This window comes from Delphinapterus leucas, chromosome 1 (genome assembly GCF_059928025.1).
Source record: "Delphinapterus leucas isolate spDelLeu-1000000601 "Yukka" chromosome 1, BTC_Dleu_Yukka2, whole genome shotgun sequence".
NCBI classification, from domain to species: domain Eukaryota; kingdom Metazoa; phylum Chordata; class Mammalia; order Artiodactyla; family Monodontidae; genus Delphinapterus; species Delphinapterus leucas.
In genome coordinates this window covers 178,033,932-178,050,575 of record NC_143129.1, presented here as the reverse complement: position 1 = coordinate 178,050,575, position 16,644 = coordinate 178,033,932, and the positions used below count along the sequence as shown (strand labels likewise).

Sequence of the window (16,644 nt, the reverse complement as noted above, 5' to 3'; positions counted from 1 at the left end):
ATATATATATATATATATATATAAATAATATGTAAGTAATGTTTTTCTACTCCAGATGGTATTGATAAAAACTTGTAAGAGAGCTGTATTTAATTGGCTTAAAGAAAGGGGGAAAAAAGCTTATGTAAATTAAGACTAGTCAAAGCATATGTTATCTCTACCAGATGTTTAACATTATAATGCTATGAATTCAACCTAAGAACAAAATGCACAATTAAAGTGCACTGTCTGATGTATGTCAACCATGACAGTAAATTAAAAGTAAAAAAGAATGGAGAGAGCCATACGTTTAACTTTCTAGGTTCTTTGTCTCTGTGATTTCTTTTTTTCTTTTTTAATTTTGTCTGCGCTGTGCAGCTTGTGGGATGGTTCCTGGACCAGGGATTGAACCCAGGCCTCCACAGTGAAAGCGCCAAATCCTAACCACTAGGCCACCAGGGAACTCTTTGTGATTTCTGATACTTGCCTGATTTGTCCACAAAGAAGCTAATATATATATACACACGCACACTAATATATATATACACACGCACTAATATGTATATTAGTACACCTGAAACTAACACAGCATTGTAAATCAACTACACTTCAATAACAAAAAAAATTTTTACAGACAAATTAGTCTTACTTTGATTATCTGATAAAAATGGAACTGATTGTGGAGAGAAAAATTCTGTGTTTCAATAAAAGCTATAACACACCTTTGTAGGTTGTTGAACAGTTCACTTTGAGCTTTTTGCCTTCTTTATAAACTGGCTCCTGCCACTTGTGTTCACAAAGTGAATCAACATTTCTAGTTTCCCTCCACCCTCCTGACCTGGCATCACTGAAAACTAGGACTGCCCTTTTCCCAATGCCCTGCAAGCTAAAGCAACTTAATATAAACATCAATAAGAAAAAATCACTGCAACAGATCATGTATAACAACCCTGTATGCCTGCTGCTGTTAGTTCACGGGAACACCCAGTGCCGTCACCAAAGACATTCAAACTGCAAGCCAGAAAATTCATCAGAGAGCCACCAGATAGCCTCACTCCACCTTTTTTTTTTTATCTTTTTTGGCCACTGTGTGGCATGCAGGATCCGAGTTCCCCAACCAGGGATCGAACCCGTGCCCCCTGCAGTGGAAGCGCAGAGTTTCAACCACTGGACTGCCAGGGAAGTCCCTCCACCATCTGAAGATGCTTTGAGACTGACATGTAAGAATCTCACAATTAACTGCCCTCTGGTCTCAAAAACTGAGTTTACAATTTATTCTAACCATTAACCTCTGTTTCTCTTTTTCCAAAGAAATGCCCCTCATTAAATGCTTGCTAGCAGCTCACCATATAAAGGCCTAAGTTAGGCGGGTGCCCTACTCCCACCTATCCCATTGCCTCCTAAAGTGAGCTCCGACTGTCACTGAACTGACCTGTTCTCAGGACTAAGACGGATCCAGGGAAATACAGGATCATGTGCTTAGATTTGTTCTTTTCTGCTTGTTCCGATCTGTGTTTTCCTCCCCCTTTCACAGATCTCTTTGCAACTTCTAACCCGACTTTTTCTCCACGGCCACCAACTCAGCTTTTAATAGATGAAACTTCTAGGGAAGTGCCAGATGGAGGGAATGAAGGAGTTTAGGACATGCCATCCCAATATATGCCACTTCAGCATGTTGATTATTTTGAGTTAAAGGCACTTGAAAAACAGTAGATGCAAGAAGGGTCCACTGACTTTTTCTTTCTAAAAGCAGGAGACAAAATTCCCAGGTGAAAGCTGCCCTCCCTGAACCAGGAGGAAGAAACATTCTTATCACAAGAGAGGAAGAGGGAATTTCGCGGCGGTCCAGTGGTTAGGACTCCGTGCTTTCACTGCCGAGGGCCAGTGTATACGTGTGGTGTGGCCAAAGGAAAAAAAAAAAAAGAGTCCAGGCCAAGAGAACTCTGTACAAACAGACATGGTTAAAATAACTCTTATCTTCCTAATTCTGCATATATATATATATATATATATATATATATATATATTTTTTTTTTTAGACTGTGCTGGGTCTTCGTTGCTGCGCACGGGCTTTCTCTACTTGGAGCGAGCGGGGGCTACGCCTCGTTGCAGTGCACGGGCTTCTTATTGCGATGGCTTCTCTTGTTGCACAGCACAGGCTCTGGGCACGCGGGCTTCAGTAGTTGTGGCACACAGGCTCAGTAGTTGTGGCTCGTGGGCTCTAGAGTGCAGGCTCAGTAGTTGTGGTGCACGGGCTTAGTTGCTCCACAGCATGTGGGATCTTCCAGACCAGGGCTCGAACCCGTGTCCCCTGCATTGGCAGGCGGATTCTTAACCACTGCGTCACCAGGGAAGCCCCTGCCCATATATTTTAATTACTCTTCTACAGTTGCTACTCTTTCCATCCTTGTATGCAAGCCCCTCGGGCTTGTCAGTTCTTTGGGTCTTCAGTATTCTTGTCAGGGCTCCCATGTGCGTGTAAGTTAAACTTGTATGCTTTTCTCCTGTTAGTCTGTCTTACATCAGTCCCAGCTGGAAGCTCTAAGAGGGTAAAGGAAAATTTTACCTCCCCTACACACTAAATGTCATTTTTTACTTGAAAAAAGGACAAACTATGGTTATGCAGCCTTGCGTATTTTGGCAGATATTTTCTCGAAAATGGATGAAGTTAGCCCATCCTTTCAAGGAAAACAGCTGGCAGCATTTGTTACCTATGACAAAATTAAAGCTTTCAAGTAAAAAATTAGAATTTGGGAAAGCAAATCCATTATCATGGGACTTCCTTGGTGGCCCAGTGGTTAAGACTCCGAGCTCCCCATGCAGGGGGCCCGGGTTCGATCCCTGATCAGGGAACTCAGATCCCCTCATACTGCAACTAAGCCCGAGTGCTCTAGAGCCCACACACTGCAACGAGAGAGCCCGCGCACCGCCACGAAGAGCCTGAGTACCCACGTGCCACAATGAAGACCCAGTGCAGCCAAAATAATATAAATAATAAGTAAAATTTTTTAAAATCCATTATAATAAGCATGTGTCATATGCATGTTCATACACAGAATAGTCTATAACAGTCAAATGAGTGAACTGAACTGTAGCCTCACACAACACTTCTAAAATTTAAAAACTTTTTTTTTTTAAAGCAACGATGACTTTATTTTATTTATTTTTGGCCATGCCATGTGGCTTGTGGAATCTTAGTTCCCCAACCAAGGATCCAACTTGGGCCCCAGCAGTGAAAGCGCCGAGTCCTAACCACTGGACCGTCAGGGAATTCCCTAAAGACTTGTCTGACATTAGGGGTGATATTAATAATTATACATATAATATATAGAATAACTACAATGAAATGTGTCAACATTTAGAAGATACGCAATATGTTCTAAATGAACAATGCATGTTACAAAAGCCATTCATGGGAAAAGATCCATTTAAACTACAAAAACAATAGATTTTTTTATTTAAAAGAGTACAACGAGGGTACTTCCCTGGCGGTGCAGTGAATAGGACTCCGTGCTCCCGATATAGGGGGCCCAGGTTCGATCCCTGGTCAGGGAACTAGATCCCACATGCATGCTGCAACTAAGAGTTCGCCTGCCACAACTAAGGAGCCCTGGAGCTGCAACTGAGGAGGCTGCCGGCCGCAACTAACACCCCACACAACCAAATAAATAAATATTTTTTTAAAAAAAGAGTACAACGAACAGTTCACAGATATGGCATCAGATTCCATATTGCAACCAAGTTTTAAGACACTACTGCTCGTCAAGTTTGGTGTACTATCAAAGAAAACTACCTCCATGATATATGGGATATTAAATGAAAGGGCTATTAAAATACTTTTTCCAATTACATATTTGTGTGAGGCCGGATTTCTTCATATACTTCAACCAAAACAACAGATTGCAACAGATTGAATGCAGAAGCATATAGGAAAATCCAGCCAACTTCTTTTATGCCAGACACTGAAGAGATTCTCAATATTGTAAAGCAATGCCATTCTTATTAACTTTCTTGTTTGTTTGTTTTGGAAAATATCGTTATTTTTTCATTTAAAATTTTTTTTTCTATTAACATGTAATGGGGTTATCTTTGTTAAATAAATTAATATTTTTTAGATCTCTCAGTTTTAAGTTCATATATAGAAAATATTGACAGTTTCCTAGACCAAAAAGTTTTAAAACTGCTGCTCTTGAGAAACTCTTGCCCAGGTATCCTGGAAACATATACAAAATTTTAACACTGTTTCTACCATGGCTGGAAACTGAACATAGACCTAATGTCCATCTGCAGAACAAATACATATATTGTGATGTAGTCATACCAGATAATAGTATGTAGCAGTGAAAATGATAAATGATCTACAGCTATGCATAAGAACATGGATGAGTCACAAATACCTAACACTGAGAAGAAAAAGTAACAGAGGACTTATAGTATGAGTCCACTCTGATAGAGGGAAAAAAATATGGAAAGCTAAACAATAAAGTATTCAGGAATACAAACAAGTGTGAGTCAAAATTTAAAAGTGCCACTGCAGGCCTTCCCTGGTGGTGCAGTGGTTAAGAATCCGCCTGCCCATGCAGGGGACACGGGTTCGAGCCCTGGTCCGGGAAGATCCCACATGCCGTGGAGCAACTAAGCCCATGCGCCACAACTACTGAGCCTGTGCTCTAGGGCCTGTGTGCCACAACTACTGAGGCCACGTGCCATAGCTACTGAAGCCCATGTGCCTAGAGCCCATGCTCCGCAACAAGAGAAGCCACTGCAATGAGAAGCCCGCACACAGCAACGAAGAGGAGCTCCCGTTCACCACAACTAGAGAAAGCCCGCCTGCAGCAACAAAGACCCAACACAGCCAAAATAAGTAAATAAAATTTATTTTTTTTTAAAAAGTGCCACTGCATATCCACCAGACTGACTGAAACTAGCAAGACTGACAGTATAGATTTGCACAAGATGTGGAGCAACTGGAACTCTCGTACATTGTTGATGTGAGTGTAAAATGGTAGAATCACTTAGATAAAAAAGTCTGGCAGTTCCTTGTAAGTAAAATACACCTATCCTGTGACCCAGCAATTCCATTTCTGGGTACTTACCCAAGTAACAAAATATATGTCCACACAAAGACTTGTACAAAAATGTTAATAGCAGCTTTATTCATTATAACCCAAAACTAAAAACAGCTCAGAAATCTACCCATGAAAGGATGGATGAATGAACTGTGGTATATTCATCCAATGGCATACAGTAATAAGGAGGAGTGAACTGTTGCTGCCCACAGCAATATGGATGAATCTCAAAAGCATTATGCTGAGTGAAAGAAGCTAGATACTAATGACTATATACGGTTTGTTTCCATTTATATGAAGTTGTCAGGCAAAACCACTCTGTAATGGAAAAAAAAAAATTAGAAGAGTGATTGCCTCTGGATGGGGGGGGGCACGGTTCAGGGACCAACTGGTAAGGGTCATGAGGGCACTTTCTGGAATGATGGTAGAGTTCTGTATATCTTGAAAGGGGTTCAGGTTGCTGGGGTGTGGGCATGTGTTGAGACTCATTCAATGATACACTTAAGATCTGTGCATTTCACTGAATGTACATTATACCTCACAATATGCGGGGGAGGGGGGAAGCTCTATACAAATATTGATCATTAGCTAATGCCATGTGTGCTGAAGTATTTAGAGGGAAATAACTATCATTTACTGTGAAATGAATAAAAAATAATATAGATCGATGAACAGATGGATAGAAGCATGGCAAAAGTATGGCAAAATGGCAACAGTAGAATCTAGGTGCTGGGTATAAATGTTCACTGTAAAATTCTTTTAACTTTTCCGTATGTATGAAATTTTCAATAAACGATAAGGGAAAAAATAAGCAGTGAAATTTTAAAACAAAAAGCAAAGGAATAAGGGTTGGTTCTTGTTAGGGAGAAAGTACTTTGTGATTGGGGCTTCAAGATTACTGGAATTTATTTATTTATAGATATATATATATATATATATATATATATATATATTTTTTTTTTTTTTTGGTACGCGGGCGTCTCACCGCTGTGGCCTGTCTCATTGCGGAGCACAGGCTCCGGACGCGCAGGCTCAGCGGCCATGGCTCACGGGCCCAGCCGCTCCGCAGCATATGGGATCCTCCCAGACTGGGGCACGAACCCGTGTCCCCTGAATCGGCAGGCGGACTCTCAACCACTGCACCACCAGGGAAGCCCTGTTTTTAAACTGGAGAAATTGATACGTGGCAATTTGTTTTATTGCTTTTAAAATCGTACATTTGTCGTCTTCAGACTTATATGTGTTTAGTGATTTATAGATGCCGGGAGGAAGAAAGATCTCTTGTCTTTGGGGTTTGCTAAGTTGGTATTAGTGGAACAGCCTGCAATCATTCCCCCTCCTCCGGCCCCTGCCGACAAAGCCTGGTCTGTGGCAGGAAAAAATGATCCAACTTTCTGAGCGATAGGGACAAGCTTCTGTGTGCTGCAAGAGAGACCAGGTGGGCCATTCTGCCTTGACCCTCTGCTTCTAGCCCTCGAATGTTCGTGTTGTTTTTGTACACAGCCGTCTCTTCCTTAGGTGAACCACTAACCACCCACCAGCCCACTCTGGCAACACGGGGAGGCTTCCACCTCGTGTTCTTTAGCCCTAGACAGGCCCTATCACATTCCCTTTCTGGGACTGCTGTATGAGTACTACAAGAAGGTATTCCTCTTGCTGCTGAGGTTGCAAAACAAGGAGGGTATGAGTAGAGTAGAGGCTGCCGGTTGCCATCCTTCCCACTGTGGGAAGAGCCTCGCTGAGCTTGAAGCTAATGCAGAGATGAGCGGGAGAGATAAAGCCTGAATGGTATCATCTGGTCTCCTAGATCAGCCATTCCTGAGGCCCTGAGCAGTGATGTGAGCCAATACATTCCCCTGTTGTGTAAGCCAGTTTTATGTGGGTTTCACTGGCAACTAAGAGTCCTAATTATCAAAAGTCCTCAGCTGCCAAAACGCTAGGTGCCATTTCCGTGTCCGCAACCCTCCACTCCCAACAGCCAGTCCTACTCACCTGGTGATCTCCTCTAAGGCTGCCTCAGGTAAGGCCAGCATCTCCACCAGCAGGGACAGGATCTCAAAGAGCAGAGCGCGGGGGTTTGGGGGAGCCATGTCCGTCAGGCCTTCTCTTCTGGGGACGTGGGTTGGTGGCTGCCATTACCACTTAACAGCCCTGGATGCCTAACAGCCCCAGCAGCCACCTGGCCCCTCCCCCCAGCTCTGAGTGCCCTGGGCTCACCCCTGCTCACCCACAGAGCAGAAGAAGCTCTTGGTGTCTGTCATTACGGCCAAGAAGTCCTTGAAGTTCACGTGGCCGTCTCCTGTGGAGGCCAGAAGAATACAGTGTGGCCAGGGGTCTTTCAGAGCAGGCTCGGGCATTGCGACCCAGGCACGGTTATTAGCATTTACTCATTGGGTTTGATTATAAAAGTAACGCATATTCAATGCAGAGAGCATGGTGCACACAGGAAAGTAGAAGGTGAAAATTAAAATCTCTTGGGTTAGAAGCTCCCAGAAGTTCCTGGAAGCAGCAGACTGGGTTCATGTCATAGGTGTACCACTTACTATCTTTGTGACCTTGGCAAAGTCTCTTAACCCCACTAAGCCCTAGTTTTCTCATCTATAGGGTGAGGATGACCTTAACACCTTTCTCATGGGAGAGAAATTGAGGCAACGTGCTCAGAATAGGGCCATGCATATAATACACGCTCATTAAACGTCAGCAACTCTTATTACAGTGTGCTAGTCTCTGCATGAGAACATGTTTGTACCTACAGTTTTCCCACTTTGGCCTTCAAAGTCCTTCTAGACCTGCCCGTTACCTGTCTCCAGCCTTACCTGGTACCAAACTCCCCAGCACTAACCTGCTTTCCCTCCAGGGGCCACATTCTTCCCTGTTGTGGGCCTTTGCGCACGCTGCTTCCTCTTCCTAGACTTCTCTCCACCACCCTCCAACTCTTTTTGTTTGTTTGTTGTGGCCCTGCAGGATCTTAGTTCCCCAACCAGGGATTGAACCCGGGCCCCGGCAGTGAAAACGCAGAGTGAAAAACGCGGAGTCCTAACCACCGGACTGCCAAGGAATTCCCTCCAACTCTCTCACTTCATGCTCCCCCTTGACCATCACTTCCTTAGGGAAGTCAGACCAGTGCAGGTCAGACCCCCTGTTGGACACTGTCATAGAACCCTTGTACTTGAACCACACACTCATAAGATCTGGGATTTAACTGAAGCTCTGGGAGACAGGAACTGGCTGTTTTGTTCAGCACTGTGTCTTCAGGGCTTAAGACAGAGAGGTGCTTGGCAAATGTTCTCTGAACTACTTGACAAATTGATGAGTGGTTTCTAATTCTTAAAGCCACCCTTGTGGGGGGGTGGGGGGGGAGGAGGTGGGGGGGGTCGCCTAATACTCTTATCCCCATGTCACAGATGAGGCCTGAGGCATAGACAAAAGTAGGCTGTTGCCTGGGGTCATGTAGGGGCCGAGCTGAGGTCAATTCTTAGCTTGTATCTGAGGAGTCACACTCAGGCAGTGATGGAGGAAGCAGAGCTGACACTCAGAGGTCAGGAGCCCAGGCCCCCTACAGCTCCACTGTGTTCCCTGCATCTGGCCAACCAAACCACATGTGTTGCTTCTCACCCTGTGCCCTATTCCCTTTGTCCAGGTTATTTCTGCCACCAGCAATGCCCTTCTTCCTTCCCCTCTCCCTGCCTAACTCCTGCTTCATCTTTCACAATTTGGCTCAGGCATCACCTCCTCCAGGAAGCCTTCCTTCCTGATCCCTTCCTCCAAGCCACCTTAAGCGCTGCTTCCTTTGGCAACTCTTCCTTCTGTGTCATTGACTGTGTGAGCACCTCGAGGGCAGGTCTCATAGGTCTTACACATGTCTTTATTCCCAGTGCCCAGCACAGGAATGGACATACAGTAGGCAGTTAATACATATTTAGTGAATGAATAGTACAAGCAGTTAATGTCTCCCGGATACATGCTCTGCACCAAGTGTTGTGCTCCGTGCTTTGCCTGGATTATCTCATTTAATTATTTTAACAGCCCAGTGAGATGGGTATTGCTGTAAGCCCCCTTTTACAGGTGGGGAAACTGAGACTTGGTGAACTTCAGTGATTTGTCCAAGGTCATACAGCTGGTAAAATGAGTGACCGCGTCATGGAGGAATGTCCGATGAAGCACACATAAAGCGCTGGAAGGAGTGATCTCAGAGATCACCTACATCTTAGGTCAGGAAATAAGTCTTGGTCATTTCTGGGTCCCCAGAACCTGGCACTGAGTAGGTACTCAGGGAGCCCTAACTTTGGGGCCAGGACCAGCTACATCATTTGTGGGGCCCAGTTCAAAATGAAAATGCAGAATAGGGCCCCTCTTTCAAAAATTATCAAGAATTTCTAGACTGTAACAGCAGAGCATTAAACCAAAGTCAGGACCCTGTAAGCGCAGAGCCCTGTGTGACTGCACAGGTCTCATGCTGCCCATGAACCTGACCCTGCCTGGGGTTCAGGATGAAGCCTCCCCCAACTCACCATCGATATCAGCACTCCTCAGGGCATCCTCCACCTGGGCCAGCATCAGGGACATGCCCATGAGGAGCAGGATGTTCTCCAGGCTCTGTGCATCCACCTCGCCATGACCACTGAAGATCTCAAAGTAGCTGCGGAAGGCTGGGGTGGGCAGTGGCATTATGTTTCCACCATTCATCCCATCCGCTCCAACCACCCCCTGTCCAGCCCTCTTTATCACCATGGCTGGGTAGAGGGACAAACTTAACGAAGAGTGAAAGTGGAGGGGTGTGGGCCCATTGACTCACTTCACTCTCTAGTACAAGGTCAGACCAAGGGCTCAGCTGGTGTGGCAAAAGCTCAGCTAGTTAGCTGCCTTCACCTTGCACCAGAACATGCCCACTTTAGGGCACCCCTGCTATGTGCCAGGCAGTGTGCTAAGCTCTTTATAGCCATGTTCTCATTTAATTCTTACAACAGCCTGGTAAGAGTAGAATGCTTATTCCCTTGTAAAGATGGGGAAACTGAGGCTCAGAGTTTAGAGGACCAGATAGATCTTTCTGACTCTGAGTCTGTGCCTTGGCCTTGGGGCTCTGCAGTTACTTATCTGGATAGACATAGCCTCTAAGACAGCTTCGTTTGTCTGGACCGGAGCAGAGGACCAGGAAAATTGCTGAGAAAGTCCCAGAACAGCACCACTTGATAGAAAAGTCGTGTCCTGGTCATAACATGTGTGGTGTCTGGTTTCACAGCCCACAGCAAAATCCAGGTTAGAATCAACAGACCTAGTGATAAGACTGGCTCTGCCATTTACTAAGAAGCTGGGTTGCTGTTACGAGCTAAATTGTGCCTGCCGCCTAAACTCATGTGTTGAAACCCTAATACCACCCCACCCCCATACCTTAGAATGTGATGATGTTTGCAGATAGGGCCTTTAAAGAGGTGATTAAGTTAAAATGAGGCCACTGGGGTGGCCCCTAGTCCAACCTAACTGGTGTCCTTAAGAGAAGAGGAAACTTGGGCACACAAGAGACACCGGGGATGCGTGTGCACAGAGGAAAGACCATGTGAGGATACAGGGAGAAGGCAGACGTCTGCAAGCCAAGGAGAGAGGCCTCAGAAGAAACCAAACATACCAACACCCTGATCTTGGACTTCTAGCCTCCAGAACTATGAGAAAATAAATGTTAAGCCACTCAGTTTGCGGTACTTCATTATGGCAGCCTGAGCAAGCTAATATAGTTGCCATGGGCAAGTCACTGTGCTTCTCTGAGCCTCAATTTTCTTATCTGTAAGATGGACAGAACAACAGTACACCCTCCCAGAGAGGTTGTATTAATTCATTGCTTGGCACATCGTAGACTAAGTCTCTGATGAACAGAACTGAAATGTGGGGAAGAGGTAGGGCTGGGATTAGGGTTGGACTAAGTGGTGAGCTGCCACAGGCAGGCACGCTGAAAAAGGAAAACTGAAAAGCTCTCAAGAGTGGTAAGATCATCCCAAATGCAGGGTGGTTTGGACCATCAGAGCAGGTAGCCAGCTCTTTCCTCACCAGGCAGGGCTGAGCCTTGGGGAGAATGCTGAGTCTCTAAGCCAAAGTGGCACATTGTCCATGAACTCAGCTCAAGAAGATGGGGCAGTGGGCGCTGGACCTAGAAAAGCCCCTCTAAAAATGACTAGAGACTTTTAATGCTAAAAGGAGTGAACTTCAAAGATGGGGTCCTAGGGAGCCAGAGAGTGGACTCAGGGAAGGCAGAAGAAGGGGCCGCTCTGGCCCTGCCTGGGGCCCAGACTTTGGGGAAGAGCGGAGGGTGGAAGGAGGGCACACACCTCCTCATCCAGGGCAAGAGCCAGGTGTGGCTGGGTTGGCAGTGGATGTGGACGGCCGATTAGGCCACCTCCAGAGCCCGGAGGAAGCAGCAATCACTCCTCAAAGCGCAGGTAAGTGGAATCACGGGGCCCAACCCCAAGGACGATGGGGAGCAAAGGGCACAGTGCCTCACCCAGGGTGCATGTTCAGAACTTTTAAATTTTTTGGTGGAGGTGGGATGCAGTGGAAAATGGGGACCTGTGTGTAACTGAGCAGGACCCTATGGGGCCTTCCTGGGACAGACCCCACACACACACCTCCCATGTCCTCTGCCTGCCTCTTCTTGTTTGTAGAAAAACTTTAGCCTCCTAGGCTTTCCCCAAGTTCCAAAGAATGGATTTAATCAGAGAAGTGAGAAAATGCAGAAAGAAAGGAAAACAGTCAAACAAGACAAACTAATAATAGTTCAGACATTAAACAAAGTTAAACAAAACAATAATAGTTCAGACATTAAACAAAGTCAAGGACATTGAGTTCCTCCTCACGGGCTATGGATAATATCCTGAGCCACGTCCTTGGAGCTGTTTTGCAGATACTGAAACCCCCACCAGGTGGGAGAAGTTTACTGTCTGCTGACCATGAGCATGTAGACCTGAGACTGGTTGAAACCAGGTTGATAATGTCAACCCCCGATTACCTCACCACCAACCAATCAGAAGAATGTCCGTGAGCTGATCACGCACCCCACAACCCTGTCTCTCACCCTCTCTTTAAACACCTTTCCCTGAAAGCCATCAGGGAGTTTAGGCCTTTTAAGCGCTAGCTGCCTGGACTCCTTGCTTGGAGCCTGCAATAAACGCTGCCCTTTCCTTCACCACAACCCGGTGTCAGTAGGTTGACTTTACTGCGCGTGGGCAAGCAGACCCCAGTTTGGTTCAGTAACGTGTCCAGGGCGGGTGGTCTTGTTAAATGGTGAGGGATGGTCTAGGACAGGTGGAGGCTCTACAGCCCTGCGTCCCATCCAGGTGGCCTCTGCAGAGGACCAGTAGCATGGGCTTGGGTTGGGGTAGGCACAAACGTCTCCAGAAGCGAAAGAGCTTTGCAGGGCTTGCTCCATTCATTCAGACAGGTGGCTCTGGAACAGAGAAGAGAACTGGACCCCAAGTGAGAGGACCCAGCAGGATTGTGCTCCCCGACTCAGTGGTGTGTGAGAGTTTGGGTCAGCCTCCTACCCCACTAGCCAAGTGCAGGGCTGGGGTAGGTACCAGGGCAGCAGCATGAGCAGCAACCCTGTCCCCCACCCCGGGCTTATAAACCCAAGGACTGAGGGTTCTGCCTGCCCCGCAAGGGGCTCCCCTGGCCAGGCCCACCCTCACCTTCCTCTTGCTTCAGTGTGAGGTGCTCTTCCGACCTCTCCTCCCAGATCTGACACACCTTCAAGAGGCAGTGTTCTTCCAGCTCCTGCCTGCAGAGGACAGAGCCCAGGCAAAGGGCACACATTCAGCCACCCACCCCGGCCCTGCACCAAAAGCTAGGGGCGGGTGATGGGGAGCTGAGGCAGAGGGGGTCATGGGAGGAACCCCAGGGGAGGCTTTAAGAGGTCAGGAGAGTCTACGAGTGACCCAGAGGAGGAGCAAGGCAGAGGTATGGGGAGTCTAAAGGGGGTTAGAGAGAAAAAGGGGCCTAGATATGAAAGATCAAGAGCTGGAAAAGACAGGAGACAGAAGTGAGGGGAAATGGAGGGGGGACACATGGGAGGGAACAGATAGGTGCAGTGACAGGGACAAGACTCTGGAAGAGAGTAGCCAGGGGCCCTGGGACCAGGCCCTGATCCCAGACACCCTTTCTGGGGTGGCTCCTACCGTGCCTTGGGGTAGTTCAGGCTCCTCTCCCTGCTGTGGTGCAAAAGTTCTGTCCTTCTCCAGCCCAGGTCTGATGCAGGGACCGGCAGGACTGTGATACGCACTGAAGCTGGGGCTCCCATGGGGGCAGGAAGTGGCCCAGGGGCTGGCGGTCGGGCCCAGCATGGGGCCATGGCAGGAGCTGAGGCAGGAGTCTGAGGCAGGGTCAGAGGCAGGGTTGGGGCTGAGTTGCCAACCGGGGCAGAGACGGGCACGGGGGCCAGGGTCCTGGGGGACTTACGGCTTGGCAGCGCGCGGGCCTTGGTGACCCTCCAATGCGTGGCCTTCTCCTCTTCCACCTCCAACAAGCACTTCATGAAGCCCGGCCGGGGGTTGCCAAGGTCCTGGGCCCCCGTGGCCCCCGCGGGATCCTGAGGCTGCTTCTGGATACGGTCCATCTCCCTCCTCTCTCCGATGTCCCTCACCTCCTGGGGACAGGACCAGGGAGGGGATTTGGGAGGCCTCCGGCCAGCCAGATTGTCCCACAAAACTCCCAGCCACCCACTCTGCAGCGGATCCTCACCCTGCCCCTCCCTCTCTGGGCCCCTGGGGAGGCCCACCTCTCTCCTGCAACCTACTAGGCTCCCACCCCATGTCCTCCCCCACCCATGACCTGGGCTCTGCCCCCTCCTGGCTCTCTGAGCTGTGGTCTTGAGCGAGTTACTCCCCATCTCACCACTTGTTTATTTGCTTCACTGCAATCAACACAATTTGCAATGGCCCTGTCCGTGCCTGTTGTTTGCCTGCCTGACCAGAAGTAAGTTTCCAGAGGGCAGGACCTCGTCTGCCTCTTTTATCCATATTGACTCAGCAGCCAGCTTGTGGTAGGCACTCGATAAATTCCCACTCATTCATTCAGCAAATGCAGCACCTCCTGCATCCGTCCCATTAGAGGGATGAGCTGTCCCCTGCCCACCTCCAACCAGGCCACGCCACGCAGGCTCCAGCCCAGCCCTTTCTCCGGTTCAAAGATGTAGCTCTCAAAAAAAAAAAAAAAAAAGATGTAGCTCTCACCACACACCCGCTCTTCCTAAAGTATCAGCACTACCCTCTCCGCCAGATTATTCCCATCAGCATGAAAACATGCTGTATTATCTTCCCTCTTTAAAAGAAAAAACTCTCCCGACAGTACAAAGCCTTCCAACTACCATCCCAGTTCTCTGCTCTTCCTTTAGAGCAAAATTCCTTGAAAGATTTGGCTGTACTCCATCTCCACTTTCCTCCTATCTCCAGTCCGGCTTCTGCCACTACGCCCCAACCAGACCCTTGCAAGGCGGTGGTCAGATCTCTGCCCTCCTCAGAGCCTACCACTGAGTGGTGATAGACCCAGATGACCACTCTATCGCTCTGGAAATGCCTTCTTCTCCAGACCCCCACTCTCTCACCAGCTGGCTCCCTCCCTGAGTATTCGGCAGCCTCCTTCGCTGGCTATTCCTTGCTCTTGCTCCATTTTTTAAAAATTTATTTATTTATTTATTAATTTTTGGCTGCATTGGGTCTTCGTCGCTGCACGTGGGCTTTGTCTAGTTGCAGCGAGCGGGGGCTACTCTTCGTTGCCATGCACAGCTTTCTCATTGCGGTGGCTTCTCTTATTGCGGAGCACAGGCTCTAGGCGCACGGGCTTCAGTAGTTGTGGCACATGGGCTTCAGTAGTCGTGGCTCGCGGGCTCTAGGGCACAGGCTCAGTAGTTGTGGCGCACGGGCTTAGTTACTCCGCAGCATGTGGGATCTTCCCGGACCAGGGCTTGAGCCTGTGTCCCCTGCATTGGCAGGCAGATTCTTAACCACTGCACCACCAGGGGAGTCCCTCCATTTCTAAATGTGGTAGAGACCCAGTGACTTGTCCTCAGATGCCTTCCTGCTCTATATTCACTCTCCTAGATGTTATCCCCATTTTTTTCACATTTACATCTCCCATCCTGACTTCTCTGTCCTTCCTAACTCCAGACGTCCTCCTGGCATTTCTTCTTGGGTGTCTAGGACATGACCAAAGCAGAACCTTAGGTTCTTCCTGTCTGCTCCTTCCCCAGTGTCACCACCTTGGTTAATGACACCACTTGTTGCTCAGGCCCCAAACCTAAAGCCTCTTTTTTTAAATTGAAGTACAGTTGATTTACAATATTATATTAGTTTCAAGTGTACAACATAGTGGTCCAATATTTTTGTAGATTATACTCCCTAAAGGCTCTTTTGATTCCTCTTTTTCCAACCTACCATTCCACCAGGCAGACGATGACTGTATATTTACAGGTTGCTCAGTCAAATCAAAGAACCGGGAAGTGGCAGAGTTGGCAGAGGTGGGGATGGCTGGGAGGGGGATGGGAGCCTCCCAGGTGTTCAGGGAAGCTTTGGGTTGTGTGCTGTGACTGAGAGCAAATGGGTGGAAGAAATCCGTGCTGATGTGGAAAAAGCCATGACCTGGGGTGAATCCAAGGACTCTAGAGTGTAAGAGCATCCTTGACCCCCACCCAAGATGCACACACATGCACATGTGCAAACACACACATACACACATGCACATACATGTGCACACTCATGCAAACACACGGGCACACGCTCACACCTTCCCCAGTTTGACTCCAAATACTGTCCCGTTTCTGCCTCTGCCCCCTTCATCCTCCTGATCCCCAGCCCACCCTGTCCCCATCCCCACTGTGGCTCTACTTACAGGTGGAGGAACAGGCCCCAGTGCTGCCTGGATCTCCACAGCCTTGTCCCTAAACAAGGGAGGAACTCCCAGGTGAGGGAGGGGCTCGGCTCAAGGCTTGCCCCTTGCACACTCCTTCTCTCAGCTCCCAGGACACTCAGGTCCACCGCCCCAGCTTAGTTCCCCTGGCCTTCTAATCCCAGACGGGCTCCTCATGCCCTCACATCCCCTGTGGGGACGTGGCTCTTGAAGAATAAGCCCGTGGAACAAAGAATTCTGGTATTAGAGCTACTATACAGATGGGGAAACGGAGGCCCAGCGGGGCATGACTTGACCAAGTTCTACATCATATCAGGAGCTGTCAGGACTAGAATTCACCTCCCCTGTAGCTTAGCAGAAGAGCAGTCTTGTTGGGGTCAGGGAGTGGGGTGGGGGGCCATCAGAGGATGCCTTACCTTTCTCTGGGTGTGTTAGGTCTTGGCATAGATGGTGGGGAAGAGGGGGCCATCTTTTCCTCCAGAGTTGCCGTGGGCATTAGGGACATTGCTTCCTGGGGACTGTCCTCATGTCCCCCTGAGTCAGGCTCTGGCAGAGCGCCCTGTGGCCTGATGGGTGGGGTGTCCACTTCCTTGGGGGGCTTGTCCCCCAGTTGCTGTCCACAGCTGTCCAAGGTGCAACAAGGCTCTGTTGGCTGCACTATGTCTGACTCATTGGCGGCCAGGTGACCTGGGAAGGGCTGACACTCTGGGTC

The 16,644-nt window shown here is 48.3% G+C and overlaps 1 protein-coding gene across 2 annotated transcripts in view; it reads right to left on the bottom strand.

Annotated features, from left to right (window-relative positions):
• The window catches only part of SPATA21 (spermatogenesis associated 21), a 24,832-nt gene extending 8,188 nt beyond the window's left edge, over positions 1–16,644 (bottom strand). For both annotated transcript variants that reach the window (XM_089900397.1, XM_089900388.1), the window contains exons 1-7: positions 16,349–16,644; positions 15,915–15,963; positions 13,208–13,674; positions 12,722–12,810; positions 9,560–9,697; positions 7,272–7,347; positions 7,041–7,154 (exon numbers count right to left, since the gene is read on the bottom strand). In XM_089900397.1, coding sequence (XP_089756523.1) covers positions 7,041–7,154; positions 7,272–7,347; positions 9,560–9,697; positions 12,722–12,810; positions 13,208–13,674; positions 15,915–15,963; positions 16,349–16,437 — 1,022 coding nt within the window. In that variant the 5' untranslated portion in view covers positions 16,438–16,644. The remainder of the gene's footprint in view (positions 1–7,040; positions 7,155–7,271; positions 7,348–9,559; positions 9,698–12,721; positions 12,811–13,207; positions 13,675–15,914; positions 15,964–16,348) is intronic.